The 26928-nt window shown below is 30.5% G+C and overlaps 2 protein-coding genes across 2 annotated transcripts; both read right to left on the reverse strand.

The window, feature by feature from the left end:
- Window positions 1–380: 380 nt before the first annotated feature.
- LOC132742880 (acetylcholine receptor subunit alpha-like 2) lies at window positions 381–2340 on the reverse strand. Its single transcript, XM_060731383.1, has 2 exons — window positions 2025–2340; window positions 381–1990 (listed from the first exon to the last, which is right to left on the reverse strand). Exons 1-2 carry the CDS (start codon window positions 2224–2226, stop codon window positions 933–935), a joined length of 1260 nt encoding a protein of 419 aa, XP_060587366.1. The 5' UTR covers window positions 2227–2340; the 3' UTR covers window positions 381–932.
- Window positions 2341–9131: 6791 nt separating this feature from the next.
- Window positions 9132–10430, reverse strand: LOC132742881 (acetylcholine receptor subunit alpha-1-B-like). The gene has a single exon (XM_060731384.1). The coding sequence runs from the start codon at window positions 10428–10430 to the stop codon at window positions 9132–9134; it is 1299 nt and encodes a 432-aa protein (XP_060587367.1).
- Between the last annotated feature and the right edge of the window lie 16498 nt (window positions 10431–26928).

The raw sequence follows: 26928 nt of genomic DNA on the forward strand, positions 1-26928 counted from the left end.
GGACGAATAATTCAGTCCCAAATGTTCCCTTCTTTAAACTATTGTATTAAACATTGACAATACCGGAATCTGTAAAAACCGAATATCGGACGGTTGATAGGGGACTACAAAGTCAATTATATAGACAATTACCCTGACAATACCGGACAACGAAGGTGTGAATAACCTTATGTACGTGTCTAATACGCTAACTGTGGGGTAGCGGACCAACGATTGTCTGGTTTGTTTAATTATGTCTCATTTCACAGTTTGAATTATTTTAAGGTATAGATGTTACCTTTTACATAAATGCCAAAATGCACGAGGCATTGATAAGTTAAAATCAGTTGACGAGAACTGTCTATAATTGACAAATTTAAATTAATTAAAGACAGTGAAACTTTGCCAAGACCTACTTTAAAATTCTTTATCTGACAAATATGTTATAGGCAATATTTACAATTGAGGCATTATTATAAACAAACTAGGTAAAGTACATGTATGTTTGTTAAATCATTATCCATTACCCAAATGTAAACATATGCGGGTGTAATCGGACTTTATCGTTATGCAGTAACTGCTGTTCGTTTAAATCCAAAATTTTATTGTATTTATATGCAATAATTGGGACAAACGCAATTAAACCATATTGTATAGTATTTTATCATTTCTTTATTTAGCAATATACTTACTCATAATCATGAAAATGCAAAAATACGTTCAGCATCCTTTGTAAGTCATTGCTCGGTTTATATGATCCTGAACAGCTGAAGGGGACATTGAGAATACCGGACCGCTGGGAAAACCGGACAAAATCCTCGGTCCGAGAGCCGTCCGGTTTTCTCCACTTTCACTGTACCAATTTAATAGATTACAATGTACTTGTAAAACTGTATTTTTATCATACAGTTATTCTGTAAAGACATACAATTATATAAAAAAATTTATATATTTCACATTTGATAATCTGAGGCTGCACCAAGATAAATCAAGAACCCAATGGATGGAATATACGTCAAAAAGACCATTGCATAAAATAAAAGCTTATCAATGGCATGACTCACATCTTGCCACGTTATTGTTTGACCATCAGCGTCGTTATTCTCGTCCTGATTTACTTTTAAGATGTGTGTCTTGGTTGCTTTTGTCTTATCATGTGTTGGTGCATTACCGTATTTAATGTCCTGAATACCCTTGTCCCTGTCTTGTTCATCGCTCACTTTGTTATTTCTAGTACAATTTGAAAACATAACGAGTGAAATATGCCATGGTCTTTTGGGAACATTTTCCTTGCGGTGATATACAGCTAGATTAAGTATGGCCAAAACAGTTCCTATAACACTCACACATATTCCAGCCAGAATGTAACAACACATTAATGATATCGGTTCCGAGGACTTTGGCATTTCATCAGAAACTACAGTCAAGAAAACTGCTAAGGATAACATTATTGTAATTGCATAGCTGACGCGTTCACCAGACTCGCTAGGTAACAGAAAAACGAGGCAGGTAAGTCCGGCGATTCCATTGATTGGTAAAATAATGGTTAAAACATAAAAGAGTGATTGCCGTTTCAGTTTAAACCGAAATATCGCCATTGAAAATCCAACCGTGTTTATAGTGTAGTATGATGTATCTTCAAGAACCCATTCAGCGTTTGGGGTAAATGACTTAGTTTTTACCCCATCAATTATCGTAAATAATAGTTGGTCCGTTGTATAATCTAAGGGGAAAAATCCGACATCACATATCTGTTTGTCGAAGGGCCAAAACTTCATATTAAATCCACATGAACTTTTCAAAACAGCGCCTGGATAAAACAGTGCGAACCCGCTTGGAAAGAAGATTACATGATTATTAACCGAGCCCATTGTAGCAAATTCAATAGGCGTTCCAAGTGAAATGGAAGGAGTCCAGGCTTCACTTGTTGAAATAAGAATTTTAGAAATGCCACCATAATCAGCAGGATCCCATTGCATCCGCTCATCTATCCACACACATTGAGTTGCAACTGTTATAGTGATCACACCCGTCGTCGATTTCAGGTATTCCGAACAGATCAAGCGTTACATTTACATTTACCACATGCGATTGATTATTTATCGGTCGTACATCTTTATGGTAGTTTGCTAAAAGATCCGATCTTAAACGTGTAGCATTTTCATAAGTTTGACTTGAAACAGTCCCAAATATTGCGAACACAAATACGTTTAAAAACGCGAAAATATGCAGACGTTTCATATCCATTTTACAAACAGTCCGACGACGAAGAAAAAACTGTACATTCGTTTATTATTATAAACACTTTTCCTTTATAATTATTATAGAAAATCAATGCGTTATTTCAATAAAACAGTTGTAGTGTTTTACCCTTTATTGGACCATAATTTGCAACCCTATTTGAAATAATTATGATCGTTCATGCATATAATTTAACTGATTAACTACAAGATCGGTCTTTTATTATGAGTCTATTAATTTAGGGTAGTCATTATCTGCTTTAAGATAATATTAAATATCTGTTATAAAGATAGTTAAAATACGAGTGACCGAAGGTAAACACTTCCGTATTATTGTATGAACGCGTGAATTTAATCCCCTTTCAAATAGTCCTGGTATTGTATAAATGAATAGCCTAACATACTTTTTATACATAAATTTAAAAGTGACCAAAAACTAAGTTGTAATAAAAATATTTCTTTTTGTAATGTATACGCCCTTTCTAATTTATGAATTTCCATGTCAAAAGAACTTAAACAAATAATAACATATTGGTCAAACCATACTTAAAGTGACTTTTGAATTGTAATTGTTGTTAAACTGTTTTTGTGGTGAATACGTCACTCAATTTTTGAAGTTACATTTCTGTTTTAATATGTTCCATAACTTTTTATTCTATGGTCATACTTTTTTACGTGGTCATAAAAATCTTTTGTTTACTTATTTAGAATGTATAATCATTCAATTACTATCAATTCAATCATTCAATTTTGTGATTTTTAGTTCTGGATATGATTGGACTGATGAAGTATTAAACGAAAAACCCGTGATAAACGGCACATAAACGAACTAAAATGAACCAAACCAGTAATATAATGGGATACGGTAGAATATTTATTCAAAGTTTATACATATCCTGATAGTGCAATCGAATTAGTCAAGATTTTATTTAAATATTGCATCTTTTGAGTTTGAGATAGTGTAGTTCAATTTAATATAGTGTTTTAGATACGGAAATTATAAATTTTTACTTAAATACGCAACCAACTATTAGTTTAAAAAAATCATTAGTTAAATAATCATATTTAAAGCATATCATACCATAAAAAAAAAGAAGTTACCTCTCTGGCGTGGGTTCGATCCCCGGGAGATGCTTTGGTAGTTTAGCACGGAGGAAGGTAGTCTAGTACTGGTGTTACTCTCCAGGAACGATGGTTAGGAACCTACCCGCCTATATTACTGAAATACTGTTGGAAAAAGGCGTAAAAACAAACAATCAAACAAACACACAAACATACAAAAAAAAAAACGAAACAAAGGGGCCTAGTTACAATTTTTAAAATTTTGTTCAGTATATCAGCTTACTTCAAAAAGTCCAACCTAAATTATATATTAACAAACGTTTTATGTTAAACTAAATTCGCAGGGAGTCTTTCTTTATCAGGAACGTTTATGCGATCGAAATAGACTTTGTTCAATCGTAATTCTGGTTTGTACGTAAACAACGGATAGTATTTCTTTCATTGATTTCTATACCCTCCCCCACACTCCAGCACTAATTATTACTTTTACATTAGGTGGTCCGGCTTAACATGAGTCAACCGTTGTAGTGTTCAATATATTACACAAAAATGAAATTTGATCATTAGTGTATTAAGACATTATATATTTTTTACACGTGACAGATTTTAGATGAAACCTAAGCAGAATACAAGAAGTATTTTTTATCAACTGCTAAAAATAACTGATTGCTTCAAAAACATTATTTTTTCCATGCACACCCGTGAACCGTTATCCGTAACCACCTCACTTTTTATATTTCTTGCAATCATTTGAGTTAATATCATAACAAACCCAAAACAACACAAACATTGTATTTTACCGTATCAACTTTTGGCTAGTTCTTAATTTATCAGAAATAGTAAAAACTTAGTAACGTAAAAATGTATGAAGCTTATGAATTCACCCCAAAACACCTCTCGTTAGTAGAGCAATCTAGAGAAGGCGTATGTTTTCCCTGTAAATTAGATATGGTGAAGAAGATACCTTAAAATCTCGATGTATGACCTTATTCAGAATATTCTTGACCGTTGCATTATAAAAGCAATAGGTGTGGGTGATATAGATTACTTTTACGTTATCTTCTGCTGTTAGCAGGTTTATAAGGATGGCCACATGCTAATGATTATGACAACACTATATCCTTAACCATCAATGCTCCATTTCAAAGTGAATTGTCCGACATTTCAAAGTGAATTGTCTGTCATTAGCATACTAGAAATTAAGCATTGTTAACCGTGCGGAAAGCGCTATGATGGTTTAAAAAAACTTAACATTTTTCTAGTAAAACAGCAATTAAGTAATCTTAATTTTGCTTGTAATAAGAGAAGAATGTGCCTACATGCAAACAACAATATATTGATAACGTCACACTCAGAGTTAATCACAAGTAATTTCTATTGATATTGATTTCATAGGCCAGACTTGTAAATTTGATATTGCACCATTAATACAATAAACAAATCATTAGTTGTACAAACAAGCAAACCATTTAAGATTAATCGATATATTAGTAAAAGCATTTCAAGAACTAACAATATATTTTGATTATTGTTAAGTTCTTGGGCAAGATAAATATTTGTTTAAATATTTAATATCTCATTTTCAATTTCAGAGCACACCTATGTTTTTAACTTGAAACCACAGATTCTATTAGTTTAATACCAGGTTGTTACTTTGAAGATTTTATAATCACCATATGATCATATAATTACATTATTGATGAGTAATCTATCATTTACCATCTAATAGTAAAGTCTGCTATTGTCGGTGAATTAGAATAACAACAGATTGCTTTATTACATATTTAATCAAACCAAATTACAACATTGGTGTTATGTTTGATGCCATTTAAGTTAATATACATTATATTATTATTGCACCAGATGAAAAACTTTTACAAATAATAAAAATAGAAATACGTTAAATATCATTTATTTGATTACATCAATGTCAATCACTATATTCCGGTCAAAGTCTATGTATGATTAATATTTCATATCATCCTCATATTAACCAATTAGAATTTTTATATGGTAGTTGAATAAGAAAACTTTTTGAATAATTGTTTCACTTTAAGATGTATTACCAAACGCGAAAATAACGTTTAGCTGGATTTGGGCTGGTTGACAAATTTGATACAATTATCTTAAAATACAATCCATCAAGATTCCATGGTTCAAATTACATAATGTACTCTTTGTGTCTAACACATTCTTAGCTCTTGTAATTTACAGCAAATATGTGACATTACAGTAACATTAACAGTGTAATCTTTGCAGAATGACTCTTTGCTTAGCAATTATCATTTTACTACATCTTATCACATTTCTTCAAAAGTAAATCTTCTGTGGAACATCTTTTTAAATAAAATAAATCATCCGCTGAAATGTGCAAAAAACGCCAAATGATCAATTTAAGTATTACTTTTATGTATGCTTTATCAAACTTAAGATCTTAGCTTAAAGAATAATTCGATTGACATTATCATTTGTGGCATTTTCTCAAGATTAATTAGTCAGATCATGTATTGCAGTCTGAGTGTTCGTTGCAGCAGCTGCATTATTTTTGTTTATGAATATTTATAATTAACGCATTGTATCTAGTAGGACATTTTGCTGCAGTCTCAGACATGTCTGACCGTTTACTTGTCACATAAATAACATAAAAGAGCTGACAATGCAGATGCCTTTGAGAGTGAGCTCAACTATCTGATTCGTATGAGTTAGGTTATGAGGAGAAACCGGCCCAATCTCTCAGGCAATTAGCAACAACGATTTCCTAATTCTGCTTTCAGCTTTTAAATACATTATTAAAGTGTTACTGATATCATATTATAAATATTATAATTGACAAACTGATGTTTGAACTATTCATATGATTTACATATTAACTTTAACAAGTACATGCATTTTATAATGATAGTTATACGAGAGATATATTTCAGAAATGATATATTAAACTAATTCTACCAAGGCGGCAAGTACTCTATATTTTTTTACCTCTCTTATACTATTAACGCAAGTGTATCATGTGGCTAACAAATTTCTACTGTTACAGGGTAACAGTATTTTTAATAATATAAAATCTTGTCACATGGTCTATTTTCTAAAGAAAAGAAAATAAAGTCATCATAATAACCATCACAGTAATTGTTCAGGTAATTAAATAAATAACACATGGGTTTGTGAGTAACAGTAAAAAAATCATCCGGGGAAAATACTGTTACCCGAGGCGTTACCCACAAACACATGAGTAATTTTATATACTGATGGATATTCAATGAATACTTATCTTTAAAGTTGCGTTCATATACAGAGATGAAAAAGTCCATTTAAGATAGTTAGGGGGTAAATGTTAAAAATTGCTTATGATATAATCATTTTTATTTTTATTTCAGAGCAAAGGAAATTGAAATTCCTCTCTTTCAGTTTTGAATTACGCTTATAGATCAGAGCAGGCCAACTCTAATTGAAACTTGGGTGGTCAATAAAGTAAATAAATTGACTGGAAAACATTTTAAGCGCGGTACTCATTCATAACGATTCAAGCATAAGTTATCCTTAAGTTAGATCTTTCCTTATATGTATATATGTGTATGTATATATATCCTAATACGTTCAAATAGCGGATAGGAACATGTATGCACTTGTCTATCGCATGAATACCACATGTCCGATGGTTACAAGGATTCTCAAATCTATAACTTTCTTCATGTATCTGTTTCTTGTAATTGATACCAAACTGGTTTTCAAATACAGTTAAACAATAGAAGATTGAAGTATAGCATAAAAAATAAAATAAATCCTGACTGTTGATAGAAATATTATTTTATTAATTATATTCTCAGAGCAACTAGGTTGATATTCGCGGAAATATGAAAATGAAGAGAATATTAAAAAAAATTATTTCATTTCTGTGGCATCTAATTTGCATATCATAATTTGCATCTTTATAGAAAATACTTCTTTGCAATAAAACGTCTTTTATACATAATCAGTGACAATATGCATTTACAAAATTAATCTTTGATTTTGTTTTATGACATCTCAAAGCAATGCATTTAATTGTTGAATATGATTTTCCAAAAGTAGATTTCTTTGCAAATTTCTTTTGTACTTTTTTAGATTTAGAATTGAAAAGTATTGTAAAATTAATGATTTCGATCTTCTTATATGCAGAAAAAAATATATGAAATTATCAGATATGTATCTAGTAAAAAATATAATAATAATAATAATTTGGTCAGGTTTTATAAATTTAGTCATGTTAGTATTCCTTCTAAATTCTATAATATAGCTTAAAGCTGTTTAAATAGGCCAATTTGAAAAAAAAAATGTTTGGTTGATACAGCGTGTTTAGTACTGGTTGACTTTTTTTAAAAAGTAAACTTATTTAATGCACTTCTAATTCATCAATCTATTAAACATTTTAAACAAGTGGCATACTGTCATCAGTTGCTGAATGATCCATCTCTGTTATGATGCTTAACTGGCTTTGAACAATTAATACATCAGTTATTCTCTTACAATACTTACTTGTTAGTAACTTTTATCTTTTATCGCTTGCTTGTTCATGTATGTGTATACAATATCCTTGGAATATTTGGCTGGTCTCCGTTTAACATTTACATGCTAGATTTTTTTTAATAAACAAATGACAAAATTGCTTTAAATACAACACCAATAATACCACATTAAAACTTAAATTTAACAAGAGAAGCATAAATATAAAATGAATTAATGCAATCACATGTTAACAAAAACAATACCAATAACAACTTATCTTAAACTTGCATAGCAAGAGAATCATGAAAGGTCATATACCGATATACAATTGACTAATGCAATCACATTGTAAGATTAATGTAACATTCTACATGTAATCTAGAAATAAAAAAAGAGAAATAACTTTGAATTTGCTGAATCATCATGTCTCTGCCTGGTGATCTCCCTTAACAAAAGTTAAATGGCAATTCATATTTGTATCAAAACGACAAAGCTAAATATAAGCAAATAGTAAGATATTACTAAGTAATTATGAAAAGATAATGCATGTAAAAATCCGAAAAAAGCATGCTTCAAGTTAGACAGACTAAAAATTAAATGTGCGGATTTATCTGAAAGGGAGACATAGGCAATTTTCTTTGGATTTTTTCATTCATTATTCCGTAAATGTAAAGTAGACATTTTATAGTAGAAAACAAATAGTTTGTACAAAAGTGTCTTTAAAAAGGATTAAGATAAAAATGTTTGATATGTTTCAAAAATATTTTATTCAGTATTTCAAAGTGTTAAAACAAATATGACAGTTTTAGATAAATCTTAATTGTTTGGTGTACAGTGGTGCATTAAATAAAAACCTAATAAGGCGTGAAGAACAATTCAATAAATGACATTATTATTACATAACTGCAAACTGATCTCTATGATCAAAAGATTGTTAAGGCTGAAACAATGTTTTATTCACGAAAAAATGTTGGTATATTGTAAAACAAAAAGCAAAAAATCAACGAATAGTTTGTTCCAATTAATGCTTTCATAATCAAAATGCAAGTCCTGTCATATGATATAAATATGTAGCAAACTTCTGAATGTTGTACATGTAGAAACATGCATTGAAACATTCAAAATGCACGAAAAAAGGTTACTTGAAATAACGCTACGTAAACTATGATTGAAAGTTTTTTATAGAATAAACTAGTGCATGTACTCTATTGTAGAAATATATTTACACGTATAAATATCCCCTTATTCAGAAAGTCATATTATTCAAAATACCAATTAAATAGATTACAATGTACTTGTAAAACTGTATTTATATCATACAGTTAGTCTGTAAAGACATACAATTATATACAAAAAAAATATATTTCACATTTGATAATCTGAGGCTGCACCAAGATATATCAAGAACCCAATGGATGGAATATACGTCAAAAAGACCATTGCATAAAATAAAAGCTTATCAATGGCAAGACTCACATCTTGCCACGTTATTGTTTGACCATCAGCGTCTTTATTCTCGGCCTGATTTACTTTTATGATGTGTGTCTTGGTTGCTTTTGTCTTATCATGTGTTGGTGCATTACCGTATTTAATGTCCTGAATACGCTTGTCCCTGTCTTGTTCATCGCTCACTTTGTTATTTCTAGTACAATTTGAAAACATAACGAGTGAAATATGCCACGGTCTCTTGGGAACATTTTCCTTACGGTGATATACAGCTAGATTAAGTATGGCCAAAACGGTTCCTATAACACTCACACATATTCCAGCCAGAATGTAACAACACATTAATGATATCGGTTCCGAGGACTTTGGCATTTCATCAGAAACTACAGTCAAGAAAACTGCTAAGGATAACATTATCGTAATTGCATAGCTGACGCGTTCACCAGACTCGCTAGGTAAAAGAAAAACGAGGCAGGTAAGTCCGGCGATTCCATTGATTGGTAAAATAATGGTTAGAACATAAAAGAGTGATTGCCGTTTCAGTTTAAACCGAAATTTCGCCATTGAAAATGCAGCCGTGTTTATAGTGTAATATGATGTATCTTCAAGAACCCATTCAGCGTTTGGGGTGAATGACTGAGTTCTTACCCCATCAATTATCGTAAATAATAGTTGGTCCGTTGTATAATCTAAGGGGAAAAATCCGACATCACATATCTGTTTGTCGAAAGGCCAAAATTTCATATTAAATCCACATGAACTTTTCAAAACAGCGCCTGGATAAAACAGTGCGAACCCGCTTGGAAAGAAGATTACATGATTATTAACCGATCCCATTGTAGCAAATTCAATAGGCGTTCCAAGTGAAATGGAAGGAGTCCAGGCTTCACTTGTTAAAATAAGAATTTTAGAAATGCCACCATAATCAGCAGGATCCCATTGCATCCGCTCATCTATCCACACACATTGAGTTGCAACTGTTATTGTGATCACACCCCTTACGTCGTCGATTTCAGGTATTCCGAATAGATCAAGCGTTACATTTACATTTACCACATCCGATTGATTATTTATCGGTCGTACATCTTTATGGTAGTTTGCTAAAAGATCCGATCTTAAACGTGTAGCATTTTCATAAGTTTGACTTGAAACAGTCCCAAATATTACGAACACAAATACGTTTAAAAACGTAGAAATATACAGACGTTTTATATCCATTTTTTCAAACAGTCCGACGAAGAAGATTAAAAACTGTACATTCGTTTAAACACATTTTCCTTTATAATTATTATAGAAAATCAATGCGTTATTTTTAACAAAACAGTTGTAGTGTTTTACTTTTTATTGGACCATTATTTTCAACCCTGTTGCGTTAATTGTGATCGTTCATGCATGTAATTTTACTGATTAATTACAAGATCGGTCTTTCAGTATAAAGCTATAAATTTAGGGTAGTCATTATCTGCTTTAAGATAATATTAGATATCTATTGTAAAGATAGTTAAAATACGAGTGACCGAATGTAAACACTTTCGTTTTATTGTATGAACGCGTGAATTTAATCCTCTTTTAAATAGTCCTGGTATTGTATAAATGAATAGCCTAACATACTTTTTAAACGTAAATTTAAAAATGAACAAAAACTGCGTTGTAATAAAAATATTTATTTTTGTAATGTATACGCCTTTTCTTATTTATGAATTTCCATTTAAAAAGAACTTAAACAAATAATAACTTAATGGTCAAACCATACTTAAAGTGACTTTTGAATTGTAATTGTTGTTAAACTTTTTTTGTGGTGAATACGTCACTCAATTTTTGAAGTTACATTTCTGTTTTAATATGTTCCAAAACTTTTTATTCTATGGTCATACTTTTTTACGTGGTCATGAAAATTTTTTGTGAACTTATTTAAGATGTATAATCATTCAATTAATATACAATTTTGTGATTTTTAGTTCTGGATATGAATGGACTGATGAAGTATTAAACGAAAAACCCGTGATTAACGGCACATAAACAAACTAAAATGAACCAAACCAGTAATATAATGGGATACGGTAGAATATTTAGTCAAAGTCTATACATATCCTGATGTTGCAATCGAATTAGTCAAGTTTTTATTTAAATATTGCATCTTTTGAGTTTGAGATAGTGTAGTTCAATTTAATATAGTGTTTTAGATACGGAAATTATGAATTTTTACTTAAATACGCAACCAACTATTAGTTTAAAAAATAATTAGTTAAATAATCATATTTAAAGCATATCATACCATCACAAAAAAGTTACCTCTCTGGCGTGGGTTCGATCCCCGGGAGATGCTTTGGTAGTTAAGCACGGAGGAAGGTAGTCTAGTACTGGTGTAACTCTCCAGGAACGATGGTTAGGAAACTACCCGCCTATGTTACTGAAATACTGTTGGAAAAAGGTGTAACAAACAATCAAAATCAAAAAACAGAAAACAAATAAAAAACGAAACGAAACAAAGGAGCCTAGTTATAATTTTTAAAAGTTTTGTTCAGTATATCAGCTTACTTCAAAAAGTCCAACCTAAATTATATATTTACAAACGTGTTATGTTAAACTAAATTCGCAGGGAGTCTTTCTTTATCAGGAACGTTTATGCGATCGAAATAGACTTTGTTCAATCGTAATTCTGGTTTGTACGTAAACAACGGATAGTTTTTCTTTCATTGATTTCTATACCCTCCCCCACACTCCAGAATAAATTATTACTTTTACATTAGGCAGTCCGGCTTAACATGAGTCAACCGTTGAAGTGTTCAGTATATTACATAAGTGTATTAAGACATTATATTTTTTACACCTGACTGAGATTTTAGATGAAACCTAAGCAGAATACTAGAAGTATTTTTATCAACTTCTCAAAATAACTGATTGCTTAAAATACAGTATTTTTCCATGTAAACCCGTGAACCGTTATCCGTAGCCACCTCACTTTTTATATTTCTTGCAATCATTTTAGTTAATATCATAACAAACCAAAAACAGCACAAACATTGTTTTTTTTAACAGTATTATCTTTTTTTAGCTAGTTCTAAATTTAACAGAATTGTAAAAAACTTAGTAACGTAAAATTGTATGAAGCTTATGAATTCACCCCAAACACCTCTCGTTAGTAGAGCAATCTAGAGAAGGCGTATGTTTCCCTGTAAATTAGATATGGCGAAGAAGATACCTTAAAATCGCGAAGTTTGACCTTTATTCAGAATATTCTTGACCTTTGCATTATAAAAACAATAGGTGTGGGTGATAGTTTACTTTTACTTTATCTACTGCTGTTAGCAGCTTTATAAGGATGATCACATGCTAGTAATTATGACAACAATATAGCCTTAACCATCAGTGCTCCATTTCAAAGTGAATTGTCTGTCATTAGCATACTAGAAATTAAGCATTGTTAACCGTGCGGAAAACGCTGTGATGGTTTGAAAAAAATCTTAACTTACTCTAGTATAACAGCATTTAAGTAATCTTAATTTTACCTGTAATTAGTGAAGTATGGGTCTACATGCCAATAACAATATCTTGATAACGTCACACTCAGAATTAATATTGATTTCATAGACCAGACTTGTAAATTTGATATTGCACCATTAATACAATATACAAATCATAAGTTGTACAAACAAGCAAACCGTTTTAAATAATTAGATATATTAGTAAAAGCTTTTCAAAAACTAACGGGATATTTTGATTATTGTTAAGTTCTTGGACAAGACAAATACTTGTTAAATATTGTTACTTATAATTATAATAATTTCTACTCCTTTATAATTTTTATTTCATCGTTTGATAATACTAAAACACATTTACATTCAATGGTATTTGAATCTCTTTTGTTTACAACCACCAAAACAAACAATGCTGTTTCGATTTTTTATCATGGTATACGTCTGTAGAAATGAAAAATAAAAGTTAGTGAAATATAGTTTTAAAATAAATGACATAAAATGCTTTATACATGTTTGTATAGATAAGTTATTTAAAACTTAAACGAATACTAGAGGCCTTTATCATGGTATATGTCGTTTAAAATGAAAACACTGCTTAGTTAGTATGAATGAATGATATAAAATTCTAAAGAAAGATGGAGAACTCAAAACCTTAACGAATCGCAAAAAGGTATTATTGCAGACTCGGTTTCATTAGGCCTGTGCTTCTTCCTGCAATACTTTTATATTTTTCATTTAATTTTTTTTTAAGGTTTAGATATTATTACATTCAATTACTGATTTCTAGCTATTTTGACTCCCTCAGAAGTCCCAGCAACATTTCAAATAAAACCACTCGAATAATGGCGGAAGGAATGATGTTCCTTTTTGGCAGTCAACGGATTGTTCTATGGGTTCGTAGAATATACTTATCTTAGAGGTAAATGAGAAGTTTTGCATCACTTTTAAACAGGCACATATCATTTGGTTTATGTCAACATTACGTGAAACACTATCGATTAAGAAATGAAACAATCTCAGGAGAGCTGTGAAAGCAGAGAGTAAATATTGATGACGAAAACAATGAATTATGTAACAATATCCTTACAATATAAGACCTATTTATTAATTTATTAACGTTTCAAACAAGAATGTAGCAAAAAATATAAATGCAACTTTCAATACATAGATTTTGTAGGTTTATGATTGGTTTGTTAAGATATCTTTCTTAGATATAAAACTAAAGATAATACAGAGTAAGTGAGTTTTTGGTTCTATGCCTTGTTGATGTCTTAGAGGTCTTGTTATGAGACCGTCGCAATGCCTTGTTTATATCTGTGAAGATTTGTTTTATTACACTGAACATTTAAATAGTATCCTACATGTTCAATTCTTCAAATTTCAATCATGAATTGACACATCAAATTGCTGCAATTTATTTGATTTGTGCATTTTTTTTTACTTTTCAATTTGTATATTTTCATATCATATTGTTTTTTACTTATTTAAAACAATAAGACTTTGTGAAAATTTACAAAAAATATTAAAACTATAATAATAATACACAAACAGTATTGCCATTAAAGTTGTTTTTCCTTGTAAATGACCTGAACTTGCGTATATACGTATTTTATTTTTTTTTAAAAACACACAAAACTGTATGTCTTTTGCAAAATCTATGCAGTTTGCTTTACCTGTACCTTATAAAAGCACTTTAGTTGCATCTTGAATCGATAAAACCTCGTTTCCTTGTACACAATTGGATGCAAAAAGAGGGCATTGAACGGAATGGATAATGAACATCATTATTAGACGATTGAAAATAATTAAGTACTATCCATAAAAAACGTTCGAATCGTTATTACGAAGGTTGTGTTAAATAGGATCATTCACGATTGTCAAACAAAAATAAGTGAAATTCCAGGATTAATATATCATACATATCTGCAAGTCAGAAACATCAAGGGTAAAAAGTACATACATATTAAAATGGTTCGGGGAACAAGATTGCAAATGTTTATAGAGGTATCACAAAAAAGAAAACAAATATGTATGTCATATTTTAACCATGATAATAAGCTATCATGGCAATTATGTAATAGCAATATGTTAGATAGATAAATCGTTGGTATTGATTATTATCCGGCTACTTTGTGTCTCAGTAATAAAAATACTGGAATAATGAAATCTGTTAATGTCATTTGGAAGGTACACACATAGATACTAAAACAATTTAATGCAAAACAAGAAAGAAAGAAAATGAGTATTCCTGTATTCCATTAAATAATCTTAAAAACATTGATAAAGTAGACAAACGCAGGATACATGGAATACATGGTTGATTTGTTATTTATACATTTTGGTTAAATCATATTCCAACCATGAACAGCAAATGAGGACACAATCAGCTTATACTTGCTCCTGTTAGACATCACAAACTTATTCAAGGGGATGATCTTGATTAGCAAGACCTATGCCTTTATCATTTTGTGTGTGTGGAGCAAACTTAACGCCTTAGGCAGCAGACAGTTTATTGCATGATTGCTGCTACTGTTCACTGAAATTACGTCGGTCAATGAAAGATTTATACCGGTGTATTTATACCGGAATAACCATGCAATTTTGTTGTTTTTAATGCTTTCGATGGTTAATTTTTCCAGATATTTATACATCACAACAGCAGGTGCTAAGTGCTCAATGACAGTCGTAAAAAGTTGCCCCGTACTTCACTTTAGTGTTGTTATATTTTTCTGGTCCTTCGGGATCATTGAGTTCAGCACTTTTAGTGTTGAGAAATGAATACCGCTCAAGCCGGTGCTAGGGGGTGTGAAGAATGTCGCACTTTTTCATTATCCCTCATGTACATACTCAATTAAACCAAGTCTGCAAAGTTCTTGCAAATTTGCTGTTTTTAATGCTTTTGAGAGGTCACATTTTTCCAGATATTAGTTACATATGTCATGCAGTTATTGCTGGTGAGCAAAGGTTTCAACAAAATGTTTTTGGAGCAGTTGGTGTGTTATTTTTTGACATTATAATAAGGTAAAATTGTAACTGCCGTTTGAATTTGATAAACAGCATTGCACGCATAATATGGAAAAGTGTATAGCAATTATTTTTAAACCTATCAATAAACTTTAAGCACAAATCTCACCTAAAGTCAAATGCAACATTTTTCCGAAACATAATTCGGAAACAATGGATTGGTAATCTTTATATAATCTATTACAAATACATGTGCCTTTGTTTTTAAGGATTGAAGCAAAATAAGCAGCCGCAAGTCTCTTTGCAAACAATAAAATCAGACGGAAGCAATAAATATATCTCATTTATATTCATAGATTTCAATCATGCTACAAACAAGATGGTTTGATGCTTGAACAATGTGATTATTGCGGAAGATATCTGTCTTTACGGAATAAATGTAAAACAATCGGATTTGTAAGCTAGTAGGAAAATCACTTCGTAATTCGATCATGAAGATGTAGATATTATGAAAACATTATAAAGATGCCATGATATCACATTCTTATCCATTTCCTACAATTCACACTTCTAGCATAATGCACTGTTTGTTCTATAACTGATATTCATATACCATGCTAACATACACGTTCTTAATTATAAGCAAGTATAATGATTAATATACTATTGGAATATAAATACCGTCTTAAAACCTATTTTTCAATGATAAGTCAATACATAAAGTTTCAATGATAAGTCAATACAGATAGTTTCAACGATAAGTCAATACAAATAGTTTCAATGATAAGTCAATACAAATAGTTTCAATGATAATCAATACATTAGTTCCAATGATAAGTCAATACAGATATATATTTTCAATGATAATCAATACAGATAGTTTCAATGATAAGTCAATACAGATAATTTCAATGATAAGTCAATACAGATAGTTTCAATGATAAGTCAATACAGATTATTTAAATGGTAAGTCAATACAGATAGTTTCAATGATCAGTCAATACAGATATTTTCAATGATACGTCAATAGAGATAGTTTCAATAAAAAGTCAATACAGATTGTTTTATTGTATTTTTACATGTTTCTATGTCCATTCTTCCTGGACTTTTTTCCACCTGAAGCCTGGGGCATTGCAAATTTGTGTCGGTACAGTAGAAAACGTAATTTAGCGCCCCATCTAAAACTACAATGTTTGCCTTTAGAAAGGACTGAAATTAATTGAAAGGCATTTTCTATGGTTTAATGCTTAAGAAGGATACAATATGGCAACTATTTACGGCTTTTTTAACAATGATTATAAAAGGTTGATTGACATAGAAAGATTAATATTTAAGACGGTTTGTTATTTGCTAGCTTGTGAAGTGGTGAAATGAATTTTAATTTCATGACATGCTCTAGAAATAATCATATTTGACATACGTTTGAAAGATTTTATATACTCGTATATATCAATATTCTTATGACAAAACAATTGATTTGATTCGAAGAGGCAACATCATGAATTGTATTACAATTCAACGGCGTTCTGATGTTTAATTATTGAGTTTTGGCGATTTCCTTCCTGATTTAAGCTTGTATTTTATTATTTGAGGCCGCAGTTATGTAACATTTATGCAATGTTTAGATTACACATCTTTACTATAAAAAAAGTCGGTCAAACAGTGATTTCGCAGGATAATACTTTTTTCTAGCTAGCTCTATAATAACAATTGTAATGATAAAAAGAAATATAAAATTCATGCATTACACGCGATTTCTCAGAACTATATTGTTTCAAATCCCTACAACTCTTGGAATTTAAAATAACATAATGGCTGAATCATTGTAATTTTGCCATGACTCATTTTGTTAATGCAGTGTTTTGTTCTTCTTTTTTTTCTTTGAAACATTTCAAGAACACTGAGACACGTTAATTTTTTTAAACGAAAGCTTGTCGACCTTCTTTTGTAATACATCGTATTGAACAATCTTGAATGAGACACGCTAAACAATTGTCAAACTACATTTTATTAATTTTATAAAATATGCTTTGAAAAAAACAATGCAAAATTTTAAATCATAATCACGATGACGATTTCCTTGTTCAATTAGAAATATGGCTTATTTTCTTTTAAGTCAACGACTATCTATAATTATGATCCCCGTAAATGCGAGACCTGCTGATAAATTTATAATCAATGATGATATTTGTTTGTTTCGGTTTTACGTCGCACTAACACAGTATAAGTCATATGGCGACTTTCAAAAAAATCCTAACTTGAAATAAAAACAGCTAGCGAAAAAAGAAATAACTTAAAAACGAAACAATGGCAATACTATGCATATGTCATATAATAGCTTAAATGTATAGGAGTGCCTTATTTGTTTTGTTTTGTTTTTAATCGATCATATTCTCGCTAACTCGTACACAATTTGCTGAAAGGACTGGGTATTCAGCGAACTGGATAATGAACTTCTTTATGTAGAGATTTGCAATAACCAAGCAATTCCAGAATAAACAAAGTTCGAACTGATGTTATCATCTATAATGTTTCAATCAACTTATTGATTATCATAGCCAGAATAAAAGAGTTGACCAACATGATTGTTTTTTACACAAAATACTTTTTTTCTATACTTTTTTGTTGTTGTTTTAATTAATGTTTAACGTAGCTTTTGTGTTTTGATCACAGACCTTGAAAATATATCCACGGGGAATATGTCCAAAGTGCTTTAGGAGTGTTATCCGGTGAAATTATCTCTAAATAAATTGTCACATTTTCCTTTAGCCACAAACCTTTAGAAACGTTTGCAATCATCAGCGATAAGCTTAGCAGGTAAATTTTAGTTTAAAAGTTCAAAGCAATATTAATACACTATTAAAAGGTGGGGTGGACGGTGGGGGCATATTCTAACTCGTTTATGTTATGTGATAAAATAAATTCCACAACATCCACTTGGAACATAATAAATGTTGTTTTAAAGTACCCAAAACCCTCATTTTTAATCTGTACATTTTTAAATCTGTATTTCAGTTGAAAATAATATTGATGAATTCTTTCCTCATTAAAGATATAATTCAATACAATCGTTCACACCTTGGTATGATTCATTTTTTTATCCAATTTATCAATGTATTTGTTTGCCCTTTTGAAACATTTGAATAATGAGACATGTTAATTGTTTAAGGGAGAATTTCAATGGTAATATTTTCTCATTGTTTCTCTTTGAAATCACTTGTGTACTGAACAAATTTTTGTGTGATGATACCACAATAGTCTAAGATTGATGCATAAATAAAAATTTCCGACCGTTTTCCCCCGCCTATTTGTTTATGTGCTGATTACACATCTGAACTCGAATACTGGCGGATAAAATAAGAAATAAAAACACAAACAATAGCTTTACTTTGCATCTGACATAGTTTATATCATAGCAATGCCATAATAAATAAAGTTCGAGCTGATGTTTTATATATGTATCAACATTGTGATAAAAGTCACAATTCTTAATGTTCCAATCAACTTATTGATGCCAAAATCAAAAAGTTAACACACAGCTTTTGTTATACAAAATGACGATTTATATTTCTTTGTAAGAATGTGAAACAGTAAATTCTCAGATCACACATTACGCGATTGCACACTCATAAATGTTTGAAATTCACAAAGCGCTCCTTGCAAAAAATACTGAATTAATTCGACATTTTAGATATAATTCAATAAAATCGTGCAAAACGGTATGATTCATTTTGCTTTAATCAAATTTATCTGTATTTATTTGACCTTTTGAAACATTTGAACATTTGAATAATGAGACATGCTAATTGTTTTAAGGAAGAATTGTGATGGTAATATTTTCTCGTCGTTTCTCTTTGAAATCACTTGTGTATTGAACAGGTTTTTGTGATGATACCATTTGCAAGCAAAGAAATTGATGTTGGATTAATACCATGTTCCGAATATTTGCTTGATATAACTTTAACAAACAATTATCATTAAATTTATAAATTACATTTAGAAGAAATAATTTTTAAAACACAGAATATCAGGATTTGCTTCTTAATCAAGTTTTCGCAGCTACTTAATATATTTAACCCTTAGCTAGTATTATTTTTAATCAATAACGTAAACTCAAGGCATATCCGAAATAGTAATTTTATTTCTCTCAAAGTTACTTCCCTTACTTGAAACAGCAACACTATTAAAATGAATTAAAATTGCACTCGCACGTGACCACGGCTCCTAAGGGAATATTTGAAAACTAAATTATATCTTAACTTGTGTTATTCTTTCTGAACATGGGATATGTCACTACAAAATGAATATGATAACACTAAATATGATAACAACCTTTCTTCTGGTTTGAATAAACCAATCGCCGAAGGTTGTAATGCTACACATGGCGAATATTTTACATGTTGTTTATTCAAAATTTGTATTACATTTTAAAATGTACGTAAAGATGTACAATAATTGTCAAAATTCATCTTATTTTCCAAAACCCATTTCAATGCTTTCTAAAACAGCGCTCTTCTTACTTGTTCCTTAGATTAGATATGAAACCTTGTCCTCCATCTTAATGTTTGCAAAAGCAATTACTTTCTCAAACCTATTTCATTACAAGTGTCTGACTACAGTTATAAATATAAGGTTTTGAATAATTACCATGTGTAAGGCGATGATATCTTTAGACCTTTTAATCTTGTTATAGTAATGCAAGAAAATGTAACCTAATAAATGAGACATTCGTATTTCACACGAAGCAAAACGATCTTCAAAGTAGAAACTTTCTTTTCGGACAATTCATCTTAACTATTTATTCTACAATTAAAGTTGACTTTGTGGTCTAGAAACGTGATTTACCATTTGAAAGTGTTGAATTGTTTTGTTAAAACATGATGAAATAACAACCGTTTAAAACAATAATATATAAATAGTACATAGGTTTGTTGATAACAGTTAAATATCACCCTTTACTTCTTTTCATTTTTTCTTTGCTTACTTGTTGAAATGTACCACTTATAACACATATAGTGTGAGCTGTATATCAATATTATATCAAATCAAAACAAAACACATATATACGGTTCATGATATGGTGATCAAGAATTTTCGTCATATCTACATTTTTGTTTCAAACTATGAATTTGCAACTACGATGTCCAACTTTGGAATAGTCTTTTATTCTGTCTACATCTCATTTAGAATCAGTTTGAATAATAAAATGTTTTCTTGATGTGTGCAATTGCCTGATAAACATGATAAATATGCTTCCCAGAGGTGACAAGTAATGGTTATGCAAATTTGTAACTGGATTTGTAACCCGGGTGTTTGTATTAGGTATTCAAGCAAATGATGTTTTATACGCATAAAGGTTATAAATTTGAATTATATTATCATCTACTCACTGTCACTCTGTGCATAGGCCTGCCTAATCAACTTCAAAAAATTTGAAGCCGGATCGAGAAAAAATGGCGGCCGTTTCCCTTTTACAAAATATATCACGTTGGCACATTTGTTATATTACATTTTTATTAATCACGTGGTACATTTGAATCACTGGTCAGGATAACACCCATTTGCTTATGGAAAAAATAGAAAAATGAATGAGGGGTAATAAAACAAAATACCTTTTCCAAACAAAATATTAACAACAGACCAACTTAGTTAGTTCATGCATCTCAGCGAGCAGCGACTGTCAATGTTTCATAATATATTCTTACTATCGGTATAAAATACATAAATTATGTGTTGATATCGCCTTACGCCGTCTGTTGCTTCCTCAAAACTTGTAATGAACACATAAGGTCTTTATAATAACTTTCAATTGGTTTGCTTCAAAACTATGAAAAAGAAGATATGTACTCCTGATCGTACTTTGGTAATCTTATAAGACATGTCAAAGCTATATAAATGTATATGAGATGCGTTTTGTCGGATCGATCAAAAACTCGTTCCGACGCACAATTTACTGAAATTAGAGGACATTGAATCGGATTTGGTAATGAACTTTGTTTAATAACCTGCAGTTAATGGGAGTTCCAAAATAAACGTTCGCTATGTTATTGCCAGCTTTGTGAACAGATTCATCATTTGTAGTGTTTCAATAAATTCATAGACAAATTAAAAGAATTGTCATTCCAGGTTCTTTCTGCAAACAAAACTTGGGAAAACATATAGAGAGACAAAACTACATTAATATTTCAATTGTTCATTGATTTACAGGAAATCAATAAGGATGTCCTTAAATATACGTTACTGTCTAAAAAGTTATATTAAATATATATTAAGATAACAAAAGTGTGGCATCTGTGGCCGAGTGGTTATATCATTTGCCCCTGACCGTAGTGGGTTCGAATCCCGCCAGGGGCGTTTGAATATTCATGTGAGAAAACTACACAGAATTGTTTACAGAACGTAAGTGTTTTTTCCTCGGCGGCTGCCCGTTCCAACCTAAAAGAAAAACAAATACAATAGATACATGTTATGTATATAAAACATGTGTTCACCCTTTTTGCGATTAATCATTCTAATCACCTTAATTATCATACACGTATATACTTTTTATGTATAAATAGAATGTAAAAAAAAAGGTCTGCGTTTGTCCTAACCGTACAACAAACACCGGCTATTTGCTCTTTCTGTATATAAAGTGTATCCATTTTCGTTAAAAACAGCATTTTCAAGCCCCTAACACCTAAGTTTTTTTTTTGCAACGATAAGTTAGTATCACTTGAATTTGCATGTATGAAATATGTTATAATATTTTGTGCATTTTTCATGTTAAGACAACCGGTGAATTTGCTGGTTTTGTTTAGACTCTGACGTTTTTCTCAGCTATATCGTTTTTTAAAAAAAAGACATTTAAAATCTCTGATTGTATGAATTATCATTATATTATACCGTAACGATGAATTTTCAACATGATACACTTTTCGAATTTAAGATCAGTGCCTTTATGAATCAACGAAACTTCTAAATTTCGAAAATAAATATATGATTAAAACATATTTTGGTATGTTCTTTATTTCTATAATGCAATTTAGTATTGCATTTACTTCTAGTTTGCTTCCCTGCTTAAATTTACTAAGGAAAGATAACATAGTGTAAGGGGAAACTCCAGACTTGACTTGACTTGCCTGGTCATCAATGACACATGCTTATAGTATTAAAGTGGATTTTAACGGTGTTTCCACAAATCAACATTTCCAAAAGTAAACGAAATGTTATGATAATGATAACTTCTACGAAAAGAGAAATTTTTGTTTTATATATCAATTAATTCAACTTTTTTATATTTAACTAATAAAATAAAGAAATTAAACATTAGCTTATTATTCTTATGAAAATTGTTAAATGCAATGGGAAGATATCAGAAGATGTTTCTTTTTTTAAATTGTTTGCTGATTCTACTTGCTTATCAAAGATCTTTGTGATACAATTGCCATACGACTTTATTCGTTTTGCAACTTTAATTATCATCTTTTTACATTGTTAATAGGCCTTTTATGCCTCAAGAATGCTTTTATTTTCATTTTTCGAGAGCTTTTCAAATTTGGAATAATTCTATTGTATCCAAAAAGTTACTCACTGGACAATTACCCAAATCACATGTTGCTTTTTTGGGCAGTAAGTACAGTTATTGTGAAGAAGTATTTTACATGGAAGTCTAAATAGTACTTCCTTTATATTTTGCTACTTTTATTTAAGTTATTTAACATTTATTGATACTTTCTGCAGGTAGAAAAACATCTTACATTCTCTAAAACTATTATTTCAGTATAATAATAAAAGTCATGGTTGCCCGTTTTAAAGAAGTAAAAAATATAATTTTCGTTATAAATACATATACAGTAAGGTCAGCTCTTTAACGCAGTACACCCGTGATAGAGTAATTTCGAAAATGAAACCAATAGGTGTAATCAATCAATTATCGGTTCTAAATGTACATATCATTAATTGGTAACATAGTAAAATATATCCAGATTTAACCGTCAAACAAGTTTGCTAAACAAGATTATAAGAAACGAATGCATTGAAATACATGCATTTCAGTATATAATAATGTAAAAAGATTGTCCCTGTTATATTAGAGTCTGCAAATATTATGACAAGAGTGCTACAATAAACGTGTCTTTTTATTCTTTTGTAATTGATTCTATATTTCGTTTTCGAATGATACTGTAAACAACAATGGGTACGAAACAACGTTTTAACCCATAAAAACAATTATGCGCCAGTTAAACTTTTGACAATTTCTCCAACATAGGATATGAAAAGAAATATTTGAAATCTTCTGCAGTTCCTGCTGACGTAAGTTAGCAATATTTGATCAAGTGTTAATCAATATGAATAAAATGCATGATAAAATCCGATAAACGCATGTTACAGGTTAGTCAGATTAAAATACACTGGAGACAAAGGCAAAATTTTCATTTCTTTGTTATGATTTTTTCATTCATTATTCCGTAAATGTCGTCAAAATAAAAAGATTAGGCAGTCATAGGAACAAAACTTTTTTTCTTATAAAGAATAAAATGGTGGTTTCCTAACCTGACCCTCGTGGGTCAGGTTAGAGCGTTAAGATTTCACAATAGTTCCCACAGTGAACTCTTGAAAAAGAGCATGTCAAATGAGTTATTTAGACTTGTTTTAATCATATGATATTCACAATATCTGTTATTGTAACTTCCAGTGTTTGTTCAAGTCACATGGCTTGTTTTAAAACTACTCATTGATTCTGTCGGAGTCTAGATTTTGTTCAATATATCTAGATATATTTACCTTCAAACTCAAAATATATAGAATTTAAACAGAAATTCATGCTGGGCTTTACAAATGTCATTTAAGCGTGATTTGAGTACATTAAATCTTTTTAATATTTTTATCATTTATTTGCCTGAGTACCCCCTTTTAAAAGTAGACATTTTATAGTAGAAAACAATTAGTTTGTACAAAAGTGTCTTTAAAAAGATTAAGATAAAAATGTTTGATATGTTTCAAAAATATTTTATTCAGTATTTCAAAGTGTTAAAACAAATATGACAGTTTTAGATAAATCTTAATTGTTTGGTGTACAGTGGTGCATTAAATAAAAACCTAATAAGGCGTGAAGAACAATTCAATAAATGACATTATTATTACATAACTGCAAACTGTACATAGAGATCAAAAGATTGTTAAGGCTGAAACAATGTTTTATTCACGAAAAAATGTTGGTATATTGTAAAACAAAAAGCAAAAAATCAACGAATAGTTCGTTCCAATTAATGCTTTCATAATCAAAATGCAAGTCCTGTATTATGAGATAAATGTGTAGCAAACTTCTGAATGTTGTACATGTAGAAACATGCATTGAAACATTCAAAATGCACGAAAAAATGTTACTTGAAATAACGCTACGTAAACTATGATTGAAAGGTTTTTTATAGAATAAACTAGTGCATGTACTCTATTGTAGAAATATATTTACACGTATAAATATCCCCTTATTCAAAGGTCATATTATTCAAAATACTGATTAAATAGATTACAATGTACTTGTAAAACTGTATTTATATCATATAGTTAGTCTGTAAAGACATACAATTATATACAAAAATATATCTGTCACATTTAATAATCTGAGGCTGCACCAAGATATATCAAGAACCCAATGGATGGAAAATACGTCAAAAAGACCATTGCATAAAATAAAAGCTTATCAATGGCAAGACTCACATCTTGCCACGTTATTGTTTGACCATCAGCGTCTTTATTCTCGGCCTGATTTACTTTAATGATGTGTGTCTTGGTTGCTTTTGTCTTATCATGTGTTGGTGCGTTACCGTATTTAATGTCCTGAATACGCTTGTCCCTGTCTTGTTCATCGCTCACTTTGTTATTTCTAGTACAATTTGAAAACATAACGAGTGAAATATGCCACGGTCTCTTGGGAACATTTTCCTTACGGTGATATACAGCTAGATTAAGTATGGCCAAAACGGTTCCTATAACACTCACACATATTCCAGCCAGAATGTAACAACACATTAATGATATCGGTTCCGAGGACTTTGGCATTTCATCAGAAACTACAGTCAAGAAACTGCTAAGGATAACATTATCGTAATTGCATAGCTGACGCGTTCACCAGACTCGCTAGGTAAAAGAAAAACGAGGCAGGTAAGTCCGGCGATTCCATTGATTGGTAAAATAATGGTTAGAACATAAAAGAGTGATTGCCGTTTCAGTTTAAACCGAAATTTCGCATTTGAAAATGCAGCCGTGTTTATAGTGTAATATGATGTATCTTCAAGAACCCATTCAGCGTTTGGGGTGAATGACTGAGTTCTTACCCCATCAATTATCGTTAATAATAGTTGGTCCGTTGTATAATCTAAAGGGAAAAATCCGACATCACATATCTGTTTATCGAAAGGCCAAAATTTCATATTAAATCCACATGAACTTTTCAAAACAGCGCCTGGATAAAACAGTGCGAACCCGCTTGGAAAGAAGATTACATGATTATTTACCGATCCCATTGTAGCAAATTCAACAGGCGTTCCAAGTGAAATAGAAGGAGTCCAGGCTTCACTTGTTAAAATAAGAATTTTAGAAATGCCACCATAATCAGCAGGGTCCCATTGCATCCGCTCATCTATCCACACACATTGAGTTGCAACTGTTATTATGATCACACCCCTGACGTCGTCGATTTCAGGTATTCCGAATAGATCAAGCGTTACATTTACATTTACCACATCCGATTGATTATTTATCGGTCGTACATCTTTATGGTAGTTTGCTAAAAGATCCGATCTTAAACGTGTAGCATTTTCATAAGTTTGACTTGAAACAGTCCCAAATATTACGAACACGAATACGTTTAAAAACGTAGAAATATACAGACGTTTTATATCCATTTTTTTCAAACAGTCCGACGAAGATGATTAAAAACTGTACATTCGTTTAAAAACATTTTCCTTTATAATTATTATAGAAAATCAATGCGTTATTTCAATAAAACAGTTGTAGTGTTTTTCTCTTTATTGGACCATAATTTTGAACCCTGTTGAGTTGAATGTGTTGATTATGATCGTTCATGCATGTAATTTCACTGATTAATTACAAGATCGGTCTTTCATTATAAAGCTATAAATTTAGTGTAGTCATTATCTGCTTAAAGATAATATTAGATATCTATTGTAAAGATAGTTAAAATACGAGTGACCGAAGGTAAACACTTTCGTATTATTGTATGAACACGTGAATTTAATCCCCTTTTAAATAGTCTTGGTATTGTATAA

The sequence above is a fragment of the Ruditapes philippinarum genome, unplaced genomic scaffold (assembly GCF_026571515.1).
Source record: "Ruditapes philippinarum isolate M1 unplaced genomic scaffold, ASM2657151v2 ctg4378_1_1_1_1, whole genome shotgun sequence".
Classification (NCBI taxonomy): Eukaryota; Metazoa; Mollusca; class Bivalvia; order Venerida; family Veneridae; genus Ruditapes; species Ruditapes philippinarum.